The sequence below is a fragment of the Mobula birostris genome, chromosome 17, assembly GCF_030028105.1.
Source record: "Mobula birostris isolate sMobBir1 chromosome 17, sMobBir1.hap1, whole genome shotgun sequence".
NCBI classification, from domain to species: domain Eukaryota; kingdom Metazoa; phylum Chordata; class Chondrichthyes; order Myliobatiformes; family Myliobatidae; genus Mobula; species Mobula birostris.
Genome location: NC_092386.1, coordinates 64,006,414 through 64,022,604, shown reverse-complemented (window position 1 = coordinate 64,022,604; position 16,191 = coordinate 64,006,414). Strand labels below are relative to the sequence as shown.

The 16,191-nt window shown below is 41.2% G+C and overlaps 1 protein-coding gene across 5 annotated transcripts in view; it reads right to left on the bottom strand.

Moving 5' to 3' along the window:
- Positions 1–730: 730 nt before the first annotated feature.
- Positions 731–16,191, bottom strand: part of LOC140211714 (tudor domain-containing protein 7-like) — a 122,528-nt gene continuing 107,067 nt past the window's right edge. For all 5 annotated transcript variants that reach the window (XM_072281803.1, XM_072281798.1, XM_072281799.1 and 2 more), the window contains 4 exons: positions 13,847–13,957; positions 13,263–13,756; positions 5,721–5,881; positions 731–1,265 (listed from right to left, as the gene is read on the bottom strand). In XM_072281803.1, the coding sequence (XP_072137904.1) occupies positions 1,045–1,265; positions 5,721–5,881; positions 13,263–13,756; positions 13,847–13,957 (987 nt within the window). In that variant the 3' untranslated portion in view covers positions 731–1,044. The remainder of the gene's footprint in view (positions 1,266–5,720; positions 5,882–13,262; positions 13,757–13,846; positions 13,958–16,191) is intronic.

The window sequence follows — 16,191 nt, the reverse complement described above, 5'->3', positions numbered from 1 at the left end:
ACTCAATATTTTAAGAACTCCCACTTACCAAGAAGAAAACAACCTATTCTAATCCACACCTGCCAGATTTGTTCTAATGTTATCAAAATTGGCCTTTCTCCAATTTAGAGTCTCATTTAAACCTAGCAAAATTATTAAATGGTCTTGAAAAATAAAATATTCCATTATTTGTAAATGTAGGCAACTGATTCTTATATAAATACACTGTATGAATAATGATTTCAATATTTACATGTACCATTACGATTTGATGTGGCATCACAACACAATCTCTTCATGAATAAAATAGCATTAAAATGCTCACTTTAAGTTCAGCTGACTTCTTTGTAGATGTATTATCCAACACCATAAAAATACATTTGAACCGCAAGCTATTCTCAATAAGCACATTTAGGTTTGAGCTTTTACCCAGCTCACCAAAAAAGCTATCTACACTCAGCCAATCCCACCCCAGTGAATCAGGGATTAAGAAATACATAAAATATCAGGTTCCTCTCCCTTTAATTTCAATGATCCAGTTATAATTATTATTCTATAGATTTGCTGAGTATGCCCACAAGAAAATGAATCTCAAGATTGTATATGGTGACATATGTATTTTGATAATAAAATTTACTTTGAACTTTTTTAGCTCAACCACCTTGTGAGAAAGTTTTTCCAGTCAGTATATTGAACCCAAACACCACTTTTCTAAAAAAGCATTGCACAAGTAAATAAATTACCAAGAGACTGGTTAATTGGTTTCTTTATTCCTACGCAACTCTTCATGTCAAATACACGACCAAAGGCAAAGGCTGATGGCAAATCAATGGCACATTTTCTAATAAACAGATTTCTTCAGTAGTCCAAAGAACAAACAAATCATTGTTATGTATTTTTACAGTAAAAGCATGAGGCTTTCAAATCTTTATATCGCCAACATACCATTCAAGTTATTTTGAACCCTTTGTAAATAACAGCAAACCAGATTATGTGTTGTGCTCTCACATCAGTTATTGCTAATGGTCAGAAATTAAACTTTGAAAATGTTAAGGTAATCAATGATTATGCAACATTTGACAGCTCTGCAAGATATTCTGTCAGCAGATCATGTATCCAGACATCTGTATCAGGAAGGGATGTATCCACCAGGTAAGTCACTACTTTCCGATCCCAGGAATTTACATTCCCCTGAACAGTCTGTATTTGGGCCACTAGAGGCTTCCTCTCAACATGGTTCCGGAAGACAATCGAAGCTTCCTCTGGCCACTGTTCACATTTCACACCTGCAAAATAATGACCCAAAACAACATTTATTAAAACTAGTTTCGTAAAACTCAACTTTTCCCAGAAAAAAACTAAATATCAAGAAACTCAACTTTGTTAAACTTAATTCCAAATTCTCTCTCACTTTTCAAAGTAAAACTAGAAATATAACCTAGGGGTTAACTATCAGTATACTCACCTTCAGTCAACATTGTGGTACAATAATTAAGGCCTACTTATGCTTACTGGAGTTTACAAGCATGAAGTGATCTCATGAGATTCCTAGAGGGATTGAGAAAGTGAGAGACTTTCACTCTACCAGTGTCTGGAACTATGGAACCTAGTTTTAAATTGGTACGCCCTTTTATCCTGAGGTCGGAAATGAGAAATATCTTTATTCAGAGGCACATGCATCTGTGAAATTGTCTACCTCAAAGGTATCAAGAACAAGATGGATACTTCTGACTCATATAAAGTACATTAGATTCTTACTTTCATTTTCTCAAGGCTAAGCATTTCTTAGCCTTATTTATAGCAGCATGAAGTACAAAAAGAGTAAGATTTTGTTATTATTAATGACTGCTTAAGATTCTGGGTGTCACACGACTTAAAAATCTTCATTGAGTTTACACCTGAGATAAGGAACACAGCCACATGGAGAGACAACAGCAACTAGATCTTATTAACTTAAGCAAGGTAATTTTAAAGCACCTTCAAGATGGAATGGTTCGAATAAAGTTAAAGTGGGCCAGGAAAATGAAAGTGTTTGTTGGAGGTCAATCATCCAGCCCAGCACATCACTTTGGGTGTTACTCAGACCAGTGTACTGGGCCCAACCATTTTCAAGTGCTTCAATTATCTTTCCATCATTAGGTCAAGGTGGGATGTTTGTTAACAATTTTGCAACTTTCAAATTCATTTATAGTCCCATAGTAAATAATGAAATCCATGGTGCATGCAACAAGACTTACACAACTTTCAGACATTCTATGTATTGATAATAAATAGCAAGCAACATTTATACCAAAAAATTCTTGGCACAACCATCTCCATTAGGAGATAACCACATACCCTTGACATTCAAGCCAAGACCCCACTATCAATATCCTGGCTGTGGGTGGGGAGAGAGGAGGGGATGGGTGGAGGGGTTACCATTGACCAAACACTCAACTAAACAAGGCACATCAATAATATGGCTGCAAGAGCTGTCAGAGGCTCTATCTGCTGCAGCAAGTGATACACCTCCTGACAAGGCCTTTCTGTCAACTACAGAGTACATTAGGACTGAAGCAATACTCTCCATGTGCCAAGATCATCCGTTCAGCTACAACAGCTTTGAGAAAGCTCAACACCACCCAAGGCAAAGCAGTCCACTGATCGCCAACCCACCAACCACCCTAAACATTTATTCTCCGCACCAGCAATGCACCATGGCTACTATCAACAAAATGCACTGGGTTTATTTACATAGGTTCTCTGACAGCACTACCCAATTCCACAACCTGCATCAACAAGGACAGTAGAAACACCACCCCCTGCAGGTTCCAGTCCAAATTACACATGATTCTGACTTCATATTTTCTCAACAGTCCTTCATTACCATTAAGTACAAGTCCTGAAACTCCACATCCCTAACATCTCATGCCTTCACCAGGAGGCCTGCAGCTATTCATCACATCTTTATCAAAGACAGTTTGGGATGGAAACTAAGTACCAGCCCATATCCACCTCCCCCCTCCCCCAAAAAAAAAGACTGGCAGTGGCAAAGGTGAGGGGAGAAGCGATTTGAGGAGACATTCTTTTTCAAATATGACAAGTCATTGTGGCTAGGGTTACACAATGCTGGAAGGCAACAGTGCAGATGGAATCACAAAAGACACTTTTGCAGAGCAGCAAGTGAAGATCAAGACAGGGGATGGGGGTGGAGGAAGAACTGGATTGATCTTTTCAAAGAGCCTGCACAGGACTAATTGAGTTAAGTGGCATCACAAGGGTCAATGATTAAGAAAAGAGCAAGACAATAAGACGTGAGAGAATAGGACCAATCAATTGTGACTGTGGAAAAGTGTGTATGGAACCGGAGGAGATGGCAGAGGTACTTAATGAATACTTTGCTTCAGTATTCACTATGGAAAAGGATCTTGGCGATTGCAGGGATGACTTGCAGTGGACTGACTGAAAAGCTTGAGCATGTAGATATTAAGGAAGAGGATGTGCTGGAGCTTTTGGAAAGCATCAATTTTGATGTTACCGGGACCGGACTGGGACTGGACAGGATCTACCCCAGGCTACTGTGGGAAGCGAGGGAGGAGATTGCTGAGCCTCTGGCAATGATCTTTGCATCAATGAGGACAGGAGAGGTTCCAGAGGATTGGAGGGTTGCAGATGTTCCCTTATTCAAGAAAGGGAGTAGGGATAGCCCAGGAAATTATAGACCAGGGAGTCTTACTTCAGTGGTTGGTAAGCATATGGAAATGATCCTGAGAGGCAGGATTTATGAACATTTGGGGAGGCATAATATGATTAGGAATAGTCAGCATGGCTTTGTCAAAGGCAGGTCGTGCCTTACGAGCCTGATTGAATTTTTTGAGGATGTGACTAAACACATTGATGAAGGTAAAGTCGTAGGTGTAGTGTATATGGATTTTAGCAAGGCATTTGGTAAGGTACCCCATGCAAGGCTTATTGAGACAGTAAGGAGGCATGTGATCCAAGGGGACATTGCTTTGTGGATCCAGAACTGGCTTGCCCACAGAAAGCAAAGAGTGATTGTAGACGGGTCATATACTGCATAGAGGCCGGTGACCAGTGGTGTGCCTCAGGGATCTGTTCTGTGACCCCCACTCTTTGTGATTTTTATAACTGACCTGGATGAGGAAGTGGAGGGGTGGGTTAGTAAATTTGCTGATGACACAAAGGTTGGGGGTGTTGTGGATAGTGTGGAGGGCTGTCAGCGGTTACAACGGGACATTGATAGAATGCTAAGCTGGGCTGAGAAGTGGCAGATGAAATTCAACCCAGATAAGTGTGAGGTGGTTCATTTTGGTCGGTCAAATATGATGGCAGAATATAGCATTAATGATAAGACTCTTGGCAGTGTGGAGGATCAGAGGGATTTTGGGGTCTGAGTCCATAGGACGCTCAAAGCTGCTATGCTGGTTAACTCTGTGGTTAAGGCGGCATACGGTGCATTGGCCTTCATCAATCATGGGATTGCGTTTAAGAGCCGAGAGGTAATGTTGCAGCTATATAGGAGCCTCGTCAAACCCCATTTGGGGTACTGTGCTCAATTCTGGTTGCCTCACTACAGGAAGGGCGTGAAAACCATAGAAAGGGTGCAGAGGAGATTTACAAGGATGTTGCCTGGATTGGGGAGTATGCCTTATGAGAATAGGTTGAGCAAACGGCTTTTTCTCCTTGGAGCGACGGAGGATGAGAGGTGACCTGATAGAGGTGTACAAGATAACGAGAGGCATTGACCATGTGGATAGACAGAGGCTTTTTCCCAGGGCTGAAATGGTTAGCACGAGACGGCGTAGTTTTAAGGTGCTTGGAAGTAGGTACATAGGAGTTATATGTCAGGGGTAAGTTGTTGTTTTTTTTTACATAAAGAGTGGTGAGTGTGTGGAGTGGGCTGCCGGCGGTGGTGGTGGAGGTGGAAACTATAGGGTCTTGTAAGAGACTCCTGGATAGGTACATGGAGCTTAGAAAAATAGAGGGCTATGGGTAAGCCTAGGTAGTTCTAAGGATATGTTAGGCACAGCTTTGTGGGGCGAAGGGCCTGTATTGTGCTGCAGGTTTTCTATGTTTCTAAATAATGTCTGGCCAACAAAAATTCACAGTGATTTTCTAGTTAGGTGCAATGTGAGTTATACAGAATTGTTTAATTTACTGCTGAAAAGTTATATGAAAAAAAGCAAATACAATGTCAAACTTAATTTTCAAGTATTAATTTTAACATCTGCACATTATAAACATTATCAACACCAGTTGAAAGAAAATATAAAATAAAAAGACCTAGAACTCATCTCTAGACATGCCCACTTTGTAGAATTTTAGTGTTTAAATGAGGCTATTATCCTAGTCATCACATTATTAGATTTCCTTAAATTTACATTCTGCTTTGGGGGTAGGGGGGCTATGGAACACTATTACAGTGACAGGTAGTTACTACAATAATTTCCACTCATTATGAAAACAATGCATTTGCATTCAACTTGGTTACATTTTCTTCATACATTGCAATTTTTCTTTAATCAAACATCTAAAATACAATGAACACCAATCTTAAACTGGTTTAAAATTTTAAAAATATTATTCGCTTACAATTTCAGTTCAAGAAATGGTGGACACAAAAGAAAGGGGTCAGCATTCCCTGTACACATCAGGAAATGTATGGCACCCAGTGAGAAGCACCTTTTGCAATTTAAACCACTATAGGGCTGAACACAGCAACATATACACTCTTCACTCACCTGCCAACTGCGCAGTAATGGCTTGGAAAGGCAACTGACGGAATTGTGACATCAGTGCCTGCACCTTCCTACAGCTCACCAGCTCATGCCGGCCATAATCCAATTGATACACAGACACCAAACCATTTGTAAGAATCCCTTTCACCAGCACACGATACCATCTTTAATTACAAAAAAAAAGTAACTAGCATAAAGTAATAAAGTTATAGAAGCAGAAATAGTTCCCTAAATTTCAATGCAGTTTTCTAATCATTCAGTACTGTTCCTCAACCCTCACAAATAAATAACTAATTCACTTGAACAGTGATACAAGGACAGAATCACAGAGGCCATTCAAAACATATTTTCCCATTTCCTTTGAGGAATGTTATTAAACTATGCTTAAGAAACAAAAGTAATTTGATAAAGTGACCAGTTGAAGGCAGTCATATCATAATGTCCAAGTTTTAAGATAAAACCCCATACACGCACAAAGCAGGTTAATGCTTATTGAGGATAAAAACAAATACTGCAGATGCTGGAAACCTGAAATAAAAACAGAAAATGCTGTAAGCATTAAGTAGGTCATAAATACAGGCAAACAAAACAGCATTACTCCAGGGCCAACGTGAAAAACACAGTACTAGGGAAGAACTTGTTCAAATTTAATCACAGAGAGAAAAAAAAGGACTGAAGAAGGCAGAGGAAAAAAGGTAAACAAGTTATCAGGACCCAAGGATTTTAGAAAGGGCAAATAATCTTATTTTTTTTCCCTCAAAATTTACAGGGAGAGTTGGAGGGAACCTGTAGGTATCATGCATTTAGGTTTCCAAAAGGCATTTGACAGGGTGTCACACAAGAGGTTAGTGCTTAAATGAAGAGCTCAAGGTATTGAAGGAAGGGTGTTAATGTGGATTGTTAAACTGGTTCTCACATAGAAAATAAAGTTAGAATAAACAGATCTCCTTCATTTCAAATGAAATAAATTTCAGGTTGGAAACATGCAAATTGTGATCACTCCAGTGATGGGCTCTTGGCCTTCATATATTTGCCATTTACATTAATGGTCTGGAGGAGGGAATGAAATGCAACTTTCCCAAACTTGCTGATGATTCAAAAATAGGTGGCACGGGCACTGAGTCTGCAAAGGAATAGATTGGATCTATTTACAATAGATAGGCTTCAATAATACCAGTGCTCAAGGGCGAGTTGCCTCAATGACCATCACCCAGCTTATTCACATCTACTGTAATGAAGTGCTTTGAGAGCTTGATCATGGCTAAAAGTAACTCCTGCCTGAGCAAGGACATGGATTCACAGCAATTTGCCGACTGCCACAACAGGTCTACAGTGGAAGCTATCTCACTAGCTTTTAAGAGTTAGGAATCAGAAGGTCGAGCATGGTGGGACTATTGCTCTGAGTTGTAATTGTTTCAATGCAAGGGGTGTTGTAGGAAAGGCAGATGAGCTTAAGGCATGAAACAGCACGTGGAATTATGACACAGACAAGAGAAGAATGACCGGCAGCTCAATGTTCCAGGGTTCCATTGTTTTAGTCATGACAGAGCAGGTGAGATGGCATTACTAGGCAGGGAAACTGCCACGGCAGTGCTCAATTAGGATAGGCTAGAGAACTCATCTGGTAAGGCTTTAAAAGTAGAACAAAGGAATAAAAAAGGTATGACCACATTAATGGGATTATATTACAGACCACCCAACAGTACATGGGATTTAGAGGAGCAAATTTGTAGAAAGATCGCAGACTGTTGCAAGAAACACAAGGCTGTGCTACTAACTGATTTCAACTTTCCATACATTGACTAGGACCCTTGTGTTGTAAAAGGGGTGGATAGCATAGAGCTTGTTAAATATGTTCCGGAAAGTTTTCTTAATCGGTACATAGGAAGTCCGAACTAGAGAGAGTGTGATACTAGATCTCCTATTAGGGAATGAAACAGGTTAGGTGACAGAAGTTTGTAGGGGAATACTTTGCATCTAGTGATCATGCCATTAGCTTCAAAGTAAATATGCAAAAAGATAGGTCTGGTTCTTGGGTTGAGATTCTAAACTGGAGAAGGGCCAATTTTAATGGCATCAGAAAGGATCTGCCAAGTGTGGATTGGGACAAATTGTTTTCTGGAAAAGGTTTGCTTGATAGGTGAAATTTTGAGTACAAAGTTTTGTATCTTCCTGTCTCTTTTTTTTTACAAAAGGCAAGGATAACAGGTTTAGGGAAGCTTGGTTTTTGAGGACCTGGTTAAGAAAAAAGAGGTGCACAGCAGGTATAGGCCGGCAGGAACAAATGGGGTACTTGAGTATAAGAAATGCAGGAGAACTTTTGAGGAAATGGGTAGGGCTAAAAGGCAGCATAAGTTGCTCTGGCAGGGTAGGTGAAGGAGAATCCCAAGGGCTTCCACAGATATTAAGAGCAAAAGGATAGCAAGGGACAAAATTGGTCCTCTGGAAGATCAGAATGGTAATTTATCCGTGGACCTGAAAGAGATCGGGAAGATCTGAAATGGATTTTTTGCATCTGTAATACTTGGCAGACGGACACACAGTCTATATAAGTGAGGCAATGTGGTAACAACAACATGGACCCTATACAGATTACAAAGGTGATGCTGCTTGTTGCCTTGAGACAAATTAGGATGGATAAATCAAATCCCCAGGACCTGACAAGGTATTCCCTCAGGCCCTGTGGTATCCTAGTGCAGAAATTGTAGGTGCCCTAGCAGATATATAAAACATCTTTACCCACGGGTGAGGTGCCAGAGGATTGGAGGTTAGCTAATGTTGTCCTGTTGTTTAAGAAAGGTTCCAAGAGTAAGCCAGGGAATTTTAGGCTGGTGAGCCTGACATCAGTAATGGGTAAGTTACTGCAAGGCATTCAAAGGGATTGGATATACAAGTGTTTGGATAGACATGGACTGATTAAGGATAGTTAACGTGGCTTTATGCATGGTAGGTTGTGTCTAACTAATCTTATGGAGTTTTCAAGGAAATCACCCAGAAAAGATGAAGGCAAGGTAGTGGATGTTGTCTATATGGACTTTAGCAAGGCCGTTGACAAGGTCTCATGAGGGGGGTTGGTCAAGGTTCAGTCATTTATCATTCAAGGTGAGGGAGTAAATTGCATTAGACATTGGCTTATACATGGTTGTCTCTCTGACTGGAGTCCTATGACTAGGGGAGTGCCGCAGGGATCGGTGCTGGATGCATTGTTGTTTCTCATCTAGGTCAATGATCTGGACGATAATGTGGGAAACTGGATCAGCAAATTTAAGGATGACACCAAGGTTGGGGATGTAGTGGACACCAGGAAAGCTATCAGGGTTTGGAGCCGGATCTGGATCAGCTGGTGAAAATGGGCTGAAAAATAGCAGATGAAATTTAATGCAGACAAGTATGAGGTGTTGAACTTTGGGAGGACCAACCAGGATAGGTCATACTTGGTGAAATATAGGGCACTGAAGAGTGCGGTAGAATAAAGTGATCTGGGAATACAGATCCACAATTTCATGAAAATAGCCTCACAGATAGACAGAAGTGTAAAGAAAGCTTTTGGCTCACTGGCCTTCATAAATAAATGTACCTAATATAGGAGTTGAATGTTATGTTGTAATTGTATAAGATGTTTCAGAGACCTAATTTGGAATAGAGTGTCCAGTCTTGTTCACCTACCTACAGGAAAGATGTATATAAGATTGAAAGAGTGCAGAGAAAATCTACAAGGATGTTGCTGGAATTTGAGAACCAGAGTTATAGGGAAAGGTTGAAAAGGTTGTTAGGACTTTATCAATGTAGAAGGTTGATGGGAGATTTGATAGAGGTTTACAAAACTAAAAAGGGTAAATTAAGGCTTTTTCCACTGCAGTTTAGTGAGACTACAGCTAGAGGGTGAAGGGTGAGAGGTGAAATGTTCAAGGAGAACATGAGAACTTCACTCAGAGGGTGGTTAGAGCATGGAACGAGCTGCCAGTGCAAGTGGTGGATGCAGGGTTGATTTCAACATCTAAGAGAAAATTGGATAGGTACAAGGATGGGAGAAGTATGGAGGACTATGGCTCGGGTGCAGTTTGATGGGACGAGGCAGATTAGTGGCTCGGCATGAACTAGATGGCCGCACATTTCTGTGCTGTTGTGTTCTACGGTTACTCAACCTTGAACCTAATGGACAATGGATTACAGCTCAACATTATCATCCCCTCAGTACTAATCAAAATCAAGGCCTCTATACCTGCCTTTGCAACTGGATCCTCAACTCTCTCATTGAGAGACCACAGTCAGTGTGGATTAGAAATAACATCACCTCCTTGCACAGTTGTACCTCAAGGATATGTACTTAGTCCACTGCACTACTCTCTCTACACCCATGACTCCATGACAGAACAAATGCCATCTATAAATTCACTAATGATACAACTGTTGTCTGCAGAATCTTAGCTGGTAATGTGTCGTACTGGAGTGAGATAGATCAGCTGGTTGTGTGGTGTCGCTAAAACAACCTTGTACTTGATGTCCATATGATTAGGTAATTAATTGTTCACTTCAGAAAAGGAAACTCGAGGGAACACACATCAGACCTCATAGAAGGATCAGCAGTGGAAAGAGTGAGCGGTTCAAGTTCCTGGGTGTCAACATCTCAGAAGATCTATCCTCGGTACAACAGAATGATGAAATTGTGAAGAAGGCACAGCACCAGCTGTATTTCATTAGGAGCTTCAGCAGATTTAGTATGTCACCAAAGGCACTAGTGAATTTCTACAGATATACTATGGAGAACATTCCAGGTGGTTGCATCACTCTCTGGGATGGAGGGGCCAATCCACAGGATCATAAAAAGCTGCAGAAACTTGTAAACTCAGCCAGCTCCATCAAGGGCACCAGCCTCCCAGCATAGAGGACATCTTTAAACATTGTTGGTTCAAAAAGATAGCAACCAATATTAAGGACTCCCATCACCCTGGACATGCTCATTACAAGCATCAGGGAAGAGGAACAGGAGTCTGAAGACACACACTCAATGTTCAGGAACCATTTCTTCCCCTCCACCATCAAATCTCTGAAAGGTTAATGTACTCATGAACACCAGCTCACTATTTTTGCACTACTTATTTATTTTTTTAAAGTGTACATTTCTTATTGTAATGTGCATTATATTTTTTGTATTGCACCCTAATCTGTAAATCAAAAATTTCACAGCATACATCAGTGATAATAAACCTGATTCTAACTCTGAGGATGGTTTGAATGGCTGGAAGATGAACTGGCAAATGGAGTTGAGTATGAGGAAGTGTGAGGTAATCCATTTTGGTAAAAGGAATCAAAAACTTGGATCAACTAAATGGAAAGAGACTACAAATGAGTGAAGTTCAGTGGGACCTAGCTCTAGGCCACAAGTCACAAAAATGTAACAACAGGCCTAACATATGAATGAGAAGAGAGAAAAAAAAAAGGAAACCATAATTGGGAAGAGGGTATACTTTAAGAATTGGGAGAACTTGTATAGTGCTGTGTGTTGATGAGGCCAAACCTGGAGTACTATGCTTTTGTTTGGACCTTTACCTCAAAAGGAATATTACGTCATTAGAGTCAGTCCAAAGGTGGTTCATAAAATATATTCCTACAATGAGAGGATTATCCTATCGAGGGGCTAAACAATTTTTGGATAGCTTCAAGTTTAGAAGGGGCCTGACTGAATAAATGTTGAGATGTTCTCCCCAGTTGGAATCAGGAACAAAAGACATCTACAAAATAAGAAATTTGTTATTTAAAACTGGAGGATGTAGCAATTTCTTCTCTCAGAAGATCGTACATTTCTGGAATTCCCTGCCAGCCCCAAATGGCGGTAGCAGCTAGATCTTTTAAAATGTCAAGATAGATAATTATTTGAAAGATTGAGGAATTGAAAGCAAAAGAGAACTTGCACAAAAAAATGAATAAATCCAGCAGAGATGAGTCATATCAAATATGAGACAAGTTTAAAGTGGCCTTCTCCTGCTTCTATTTACTTACATTCTTATGTTCGTGCACTGGAGTAGGTCACTAACCTCCAGAGAATGTAGATTTATCATTGTCAGGGTGTATTTTGGAGTTACAGAATATTGTAAGTATTAACTTCAACAGCAACCAGTCTTTAGATCTGAATCTGGATTGCAGATTGAACTTAAAATGCAGTCGATTACAAACCAGGAAACATCCATTCATCTGAGGTGTCTGCATATGCATGAATGCAGCTCATAGCATTCACTTTTGGTGTCTGGAGTGTTGATATGAAGATCTAGGTGGTTTGAAAGTTATATGTATTTCAAAGGAAGCATTACGAATGCATTGTAACTATAGAAATAGCAGATAAAAATGTGATGTAATGTTGGGTCAGGGAGCTTCTTTCCAGAGTGACTCCAAATACCGTCAGCTTGTATGTGCTGAATAAAGACTTTTATACTACCAACAGCTCTCTCCGGCGGCTTTCATTGACAGTCACAACATTTATTAGCAAAAAAAAAAGTTTTCTCCCCCTGAAGTTAGTTATGAGCTGTACTGCTTCTTGAAAAGGCATTGAACAGATTAAGGGAACTTTCAGAAAGAAACAGCATGGAAGGAGACCTTTTGGCTGTCAACTTGATATACAACACAATAAAATTAGCAATTATGAGGAAAGATAGCTCCCTATATCTTGCTTGTCCCAGTACTTGGAAAGATGACTTCTCTGGGTAGGACACTGTGAAAATAACAAATTGTGCTGGGAACATGAGAACTTTTTCTGTTCCAATGCTAAAGGCTTCCCCTGGTAATATCCTACATTCCAGAGCACTACTGATGGACATATTGTTGCTTATAGCAAAACCTGCTGCTGAATGATGCCTTTTTGGAAGGAATTTTGATGAATGATATAAGAGTAGCAAGTTACATTAGCAAGCTGCAAAGACATCCATGTGCAAAAATAGCAAGCTATTATTTAAGTCATTGTAGAAAAAGTAGCCTACAGAACTTACCTGAGATGCAAACTGACTGTAGAAGATCAATCTTCTGCTTCTTCACATGTTGCGTGAGAATTCACTCTAAAGTGGCCACCATGGTTCTTGAGTCACAACCGTGGCTTTCTATGTTCAATTCCATTAAACCAATCCCACTGTCCTTATGTGCATAAATACCAAATCAAGGTTGTACAAAGATAGATTCTAATGTGCAGTGTAAATTTAATGTTAAGCTATTAGCTGCTTTTGGCAGTTTGTACATTTTGACACCAAACCAATTTAGAAATTACCGTGCTGTATCTCTAAAATAAAGTTTTAAATAGATGATATTGTCTACAGTGACTGTTTCTTTTTTTATAAAAGCCAACTCATGTTGTGCAAATTACATGCAATGGTAGCAAGAGTATTAACGATAGCCCAGTGGCTTCAATTTTTTTTCCTCTGATAATGGTAGCTGATGGGGATAATGGTAAACTTTAGGGCATCCATCTGAAACTGGAGAGATACACAGCATCTTCATTTTCCTTATAACATTAGATTCAGTAAATTTCTTAGCTTGAAATAAAGAACCTAAAGTACTTACTTATTATCCAGCTGAGCAACAAATATTTTGTTCTTTTCCAATGACACAGACTGCCACTCAATACTGTTGTAATAAAGGACCATTTCTTCCATAAGAACCTCTAACTTATACAGTTCCTGCCAAGGCTGGAAAACAAAGTGGCCTGGATGACAAGCTACTGAAATGAAGACATCCATGTGCTCTCCAGGCTGTGGCAAAGCAAAAGGAGGTGGAAAAGTGTTGCTTGTAATATTTGGGGCAACCATTTTGATTGGTGCAATTCCCAATTCCTTCACTGGGCCTTTTGGTTCAAATTCTGATGCAATGTTTGCATCACCTTTATTGCTTGGGAAACCAGAAGAACTTCGTTCGACACCCAGGTAAACGTCTTTCCTGTGCTTCCACAGATCTCCATTGGTTATTTTATGATTGATACTACGTTCTGGATTCGGGAAATTTTTTGAAGTAAACAAGTAAATGTGAACTAGTCCTTTGGCATTATCAACTTTCACAATCTGAAATACGATAAAATACAAATAATTAGTGCATATTCACAAATTCAGATTAGCCGTTTCAAGTGAAAGGGGCAACATATTCACACTTACCTTAATGCTGCAGTCAGAGCAATTTAATACAGTATCTCTAAGCCACATTACTGCATCAGGTGTCCACATGCCAATGTTAAATGTGAGGTCTGCCAAGCAGCATTTAATAGCCTAAGATAAAACAACTGACAGTCAATTTCTCAAATTCTAAAACTATAAACTACCCTTTCAACTGAAAGGGCATGTGGAAAAACATTTCTTAATGTTGAGAACAACAGGAATTCTGCAGATGCTGGAAATTCAAGCAACACACATCAAAGTTGCTGGTGAACGCAGCAGGCCAGGCAGCATCTCTAGGAAGAGGTGCAGTCGACGTTTCAGGCCGAGACCCTTCGTCAGGACTAACTGAAGGAAGAGTGAGTAAGGGATTTGAAAGTTGGAGGGGGAGGGGGAGATCCAAAATGATAGGAGAAGACAGGAGGGGGAGGGATAGAACCAAGAGCTGGACAGGTGATAGGCAAAAGGGGATACGAGAGGATCATGGGACAGGAGGTCCGGGAAGAAAGACGGGGGGGGGGGGGGGAGGGACCCAGAGGATGGGCAAGAGGTATATTCAGAGGGACAGAGGGAGAAAAAGGAGAGTGAGAGAAAGAATGTGTGCATAAAAATAAGTACTGATTAGGTCTGGAATCCAAAAAGAAGCGTAGAGCTTTAAGACCTTCCTGATGGGGGATGGAAGTATATATATTGTCTCAGCTTGCTCCTGCCCCACCGAACTCATTTCTGCATACCTCGACACTGTTTTATCACCCCTTGTTCAATCCCTTCCGACCTATGTTCGTGACACTTCTCACGCTCTTAAACTTTTTGATGATTTTAAGTTCCCTGGCCCCCACCGCTTTATTTTCACCATGGATGTCCAGTCCTTATATACTTCCATCCCCCATCAGGAAGGTCTTAAAGCTCAATGCTTCTTTTTGGATTCCAGACCTAATCAGTTCCCCTCTACCACCACTCTGCTCCGTCTAGCGGAATTAGTCCTTACTCTTAATAATTTCTCCTTTGGCTCCTCCCACTTCCTCCAAACTAAAGGTGTAGCTATGGGCACCCGTGTGGGTCCTAGCTATGCCTGCCTTTTTGTTGGGTTTGTGGAACAATCTATGTTCCGTGCCTATTCTGGTATCTGTCCCCCACTTTTCCTTCGCTACATCAATGACTGCATTGATGCTGCTTCCTGCACGCATGCAGAACTCGTTGACTTCATTAACTTTGCCTCCAACTTTCACCCTGCCCTCAAGTTTACCTGGTCCATTTCTGACACCTCCCTCCCCTTTCTAGATCTTTCTGTCTCTGTCTCTGGAGACAGCTTATCCACTGATGTCTACTATAAGCCTACTGACTCTCACAGCTATCTGGACTATTCCTCTTCTCACCCTGTCTCTTGCAAAAACGCCATCCCCTTCTCGCAATTCCTCCGTCTCCGCCGCATCTGCTCTCAGGATGAGGCTTTTCGTTCTAGGACGAGGGAGATGTCTTCCTTTTTTAAAGAAAGGGGCTTCCCTTCCTCCACTATCAACTCTGCTCTTAAACGCATCTCCCCCATTTCACGTACCTCTGCTCTCACTCCATCCTCTCGCCACCCCACTAGGAATAGGGTTCCCCTGGTCCTCACCTACCACCCCACCAGCCTCCGGGTCCAACATATTATTCTCTGTAACTTCCGCCACCTCCAACGGGATCCCACCACTAAGCACATCTTTCCCACCCCCCCCCTCTGCATTCCGCAGGGATCGCTCCCTACACAACTCCCTTGTCCATTCGTCCCCCCCATCTCTCCCCACTGATCTCCCTCCTGGCACTTATCCGTGTAAGCGGAACAAGTGCTACATATGCCCTTACACTTCCTCCCTTACCACCATTCAGGGCCCCAAACAGTCCTTCCAGGTGAGGCAACACTTCACCTGTGAGTCGACTGGGGTGATATACTGCGTCCGGTGCTCCCGATGTGGCCTTTTATATATTGGCGAGACCCGATGCAGACTGGGAGACCGCTTTGCTGAACATCTACACTCTGTCCGCCAGAGAAAGCAGGATCTCCCAGTGGCCACACATTTTAATTCCACATCCCATTCCCATTCTGACATGTCCATCCACGGCCTCCTCTACTGTAAAGATGAAGCCACACTCAGGTTGGAGGAACAACACCTTATATTCCGTCTGGGTAGTCTCCAACCTGATGGCATGAACATCGACTTCTCTAACTTCCGCTAAGGCCCCACCTCCCCCTCGTACCCCATCTGTTACTCATTTTTATGCACACATTCTTTCTCTCACTCTCCTTTTTCTCCCTCTGTCCCTCTGAATATACCTCTTGCCCATCCTCTGGGTCCCTCCCCCCCCCCCCC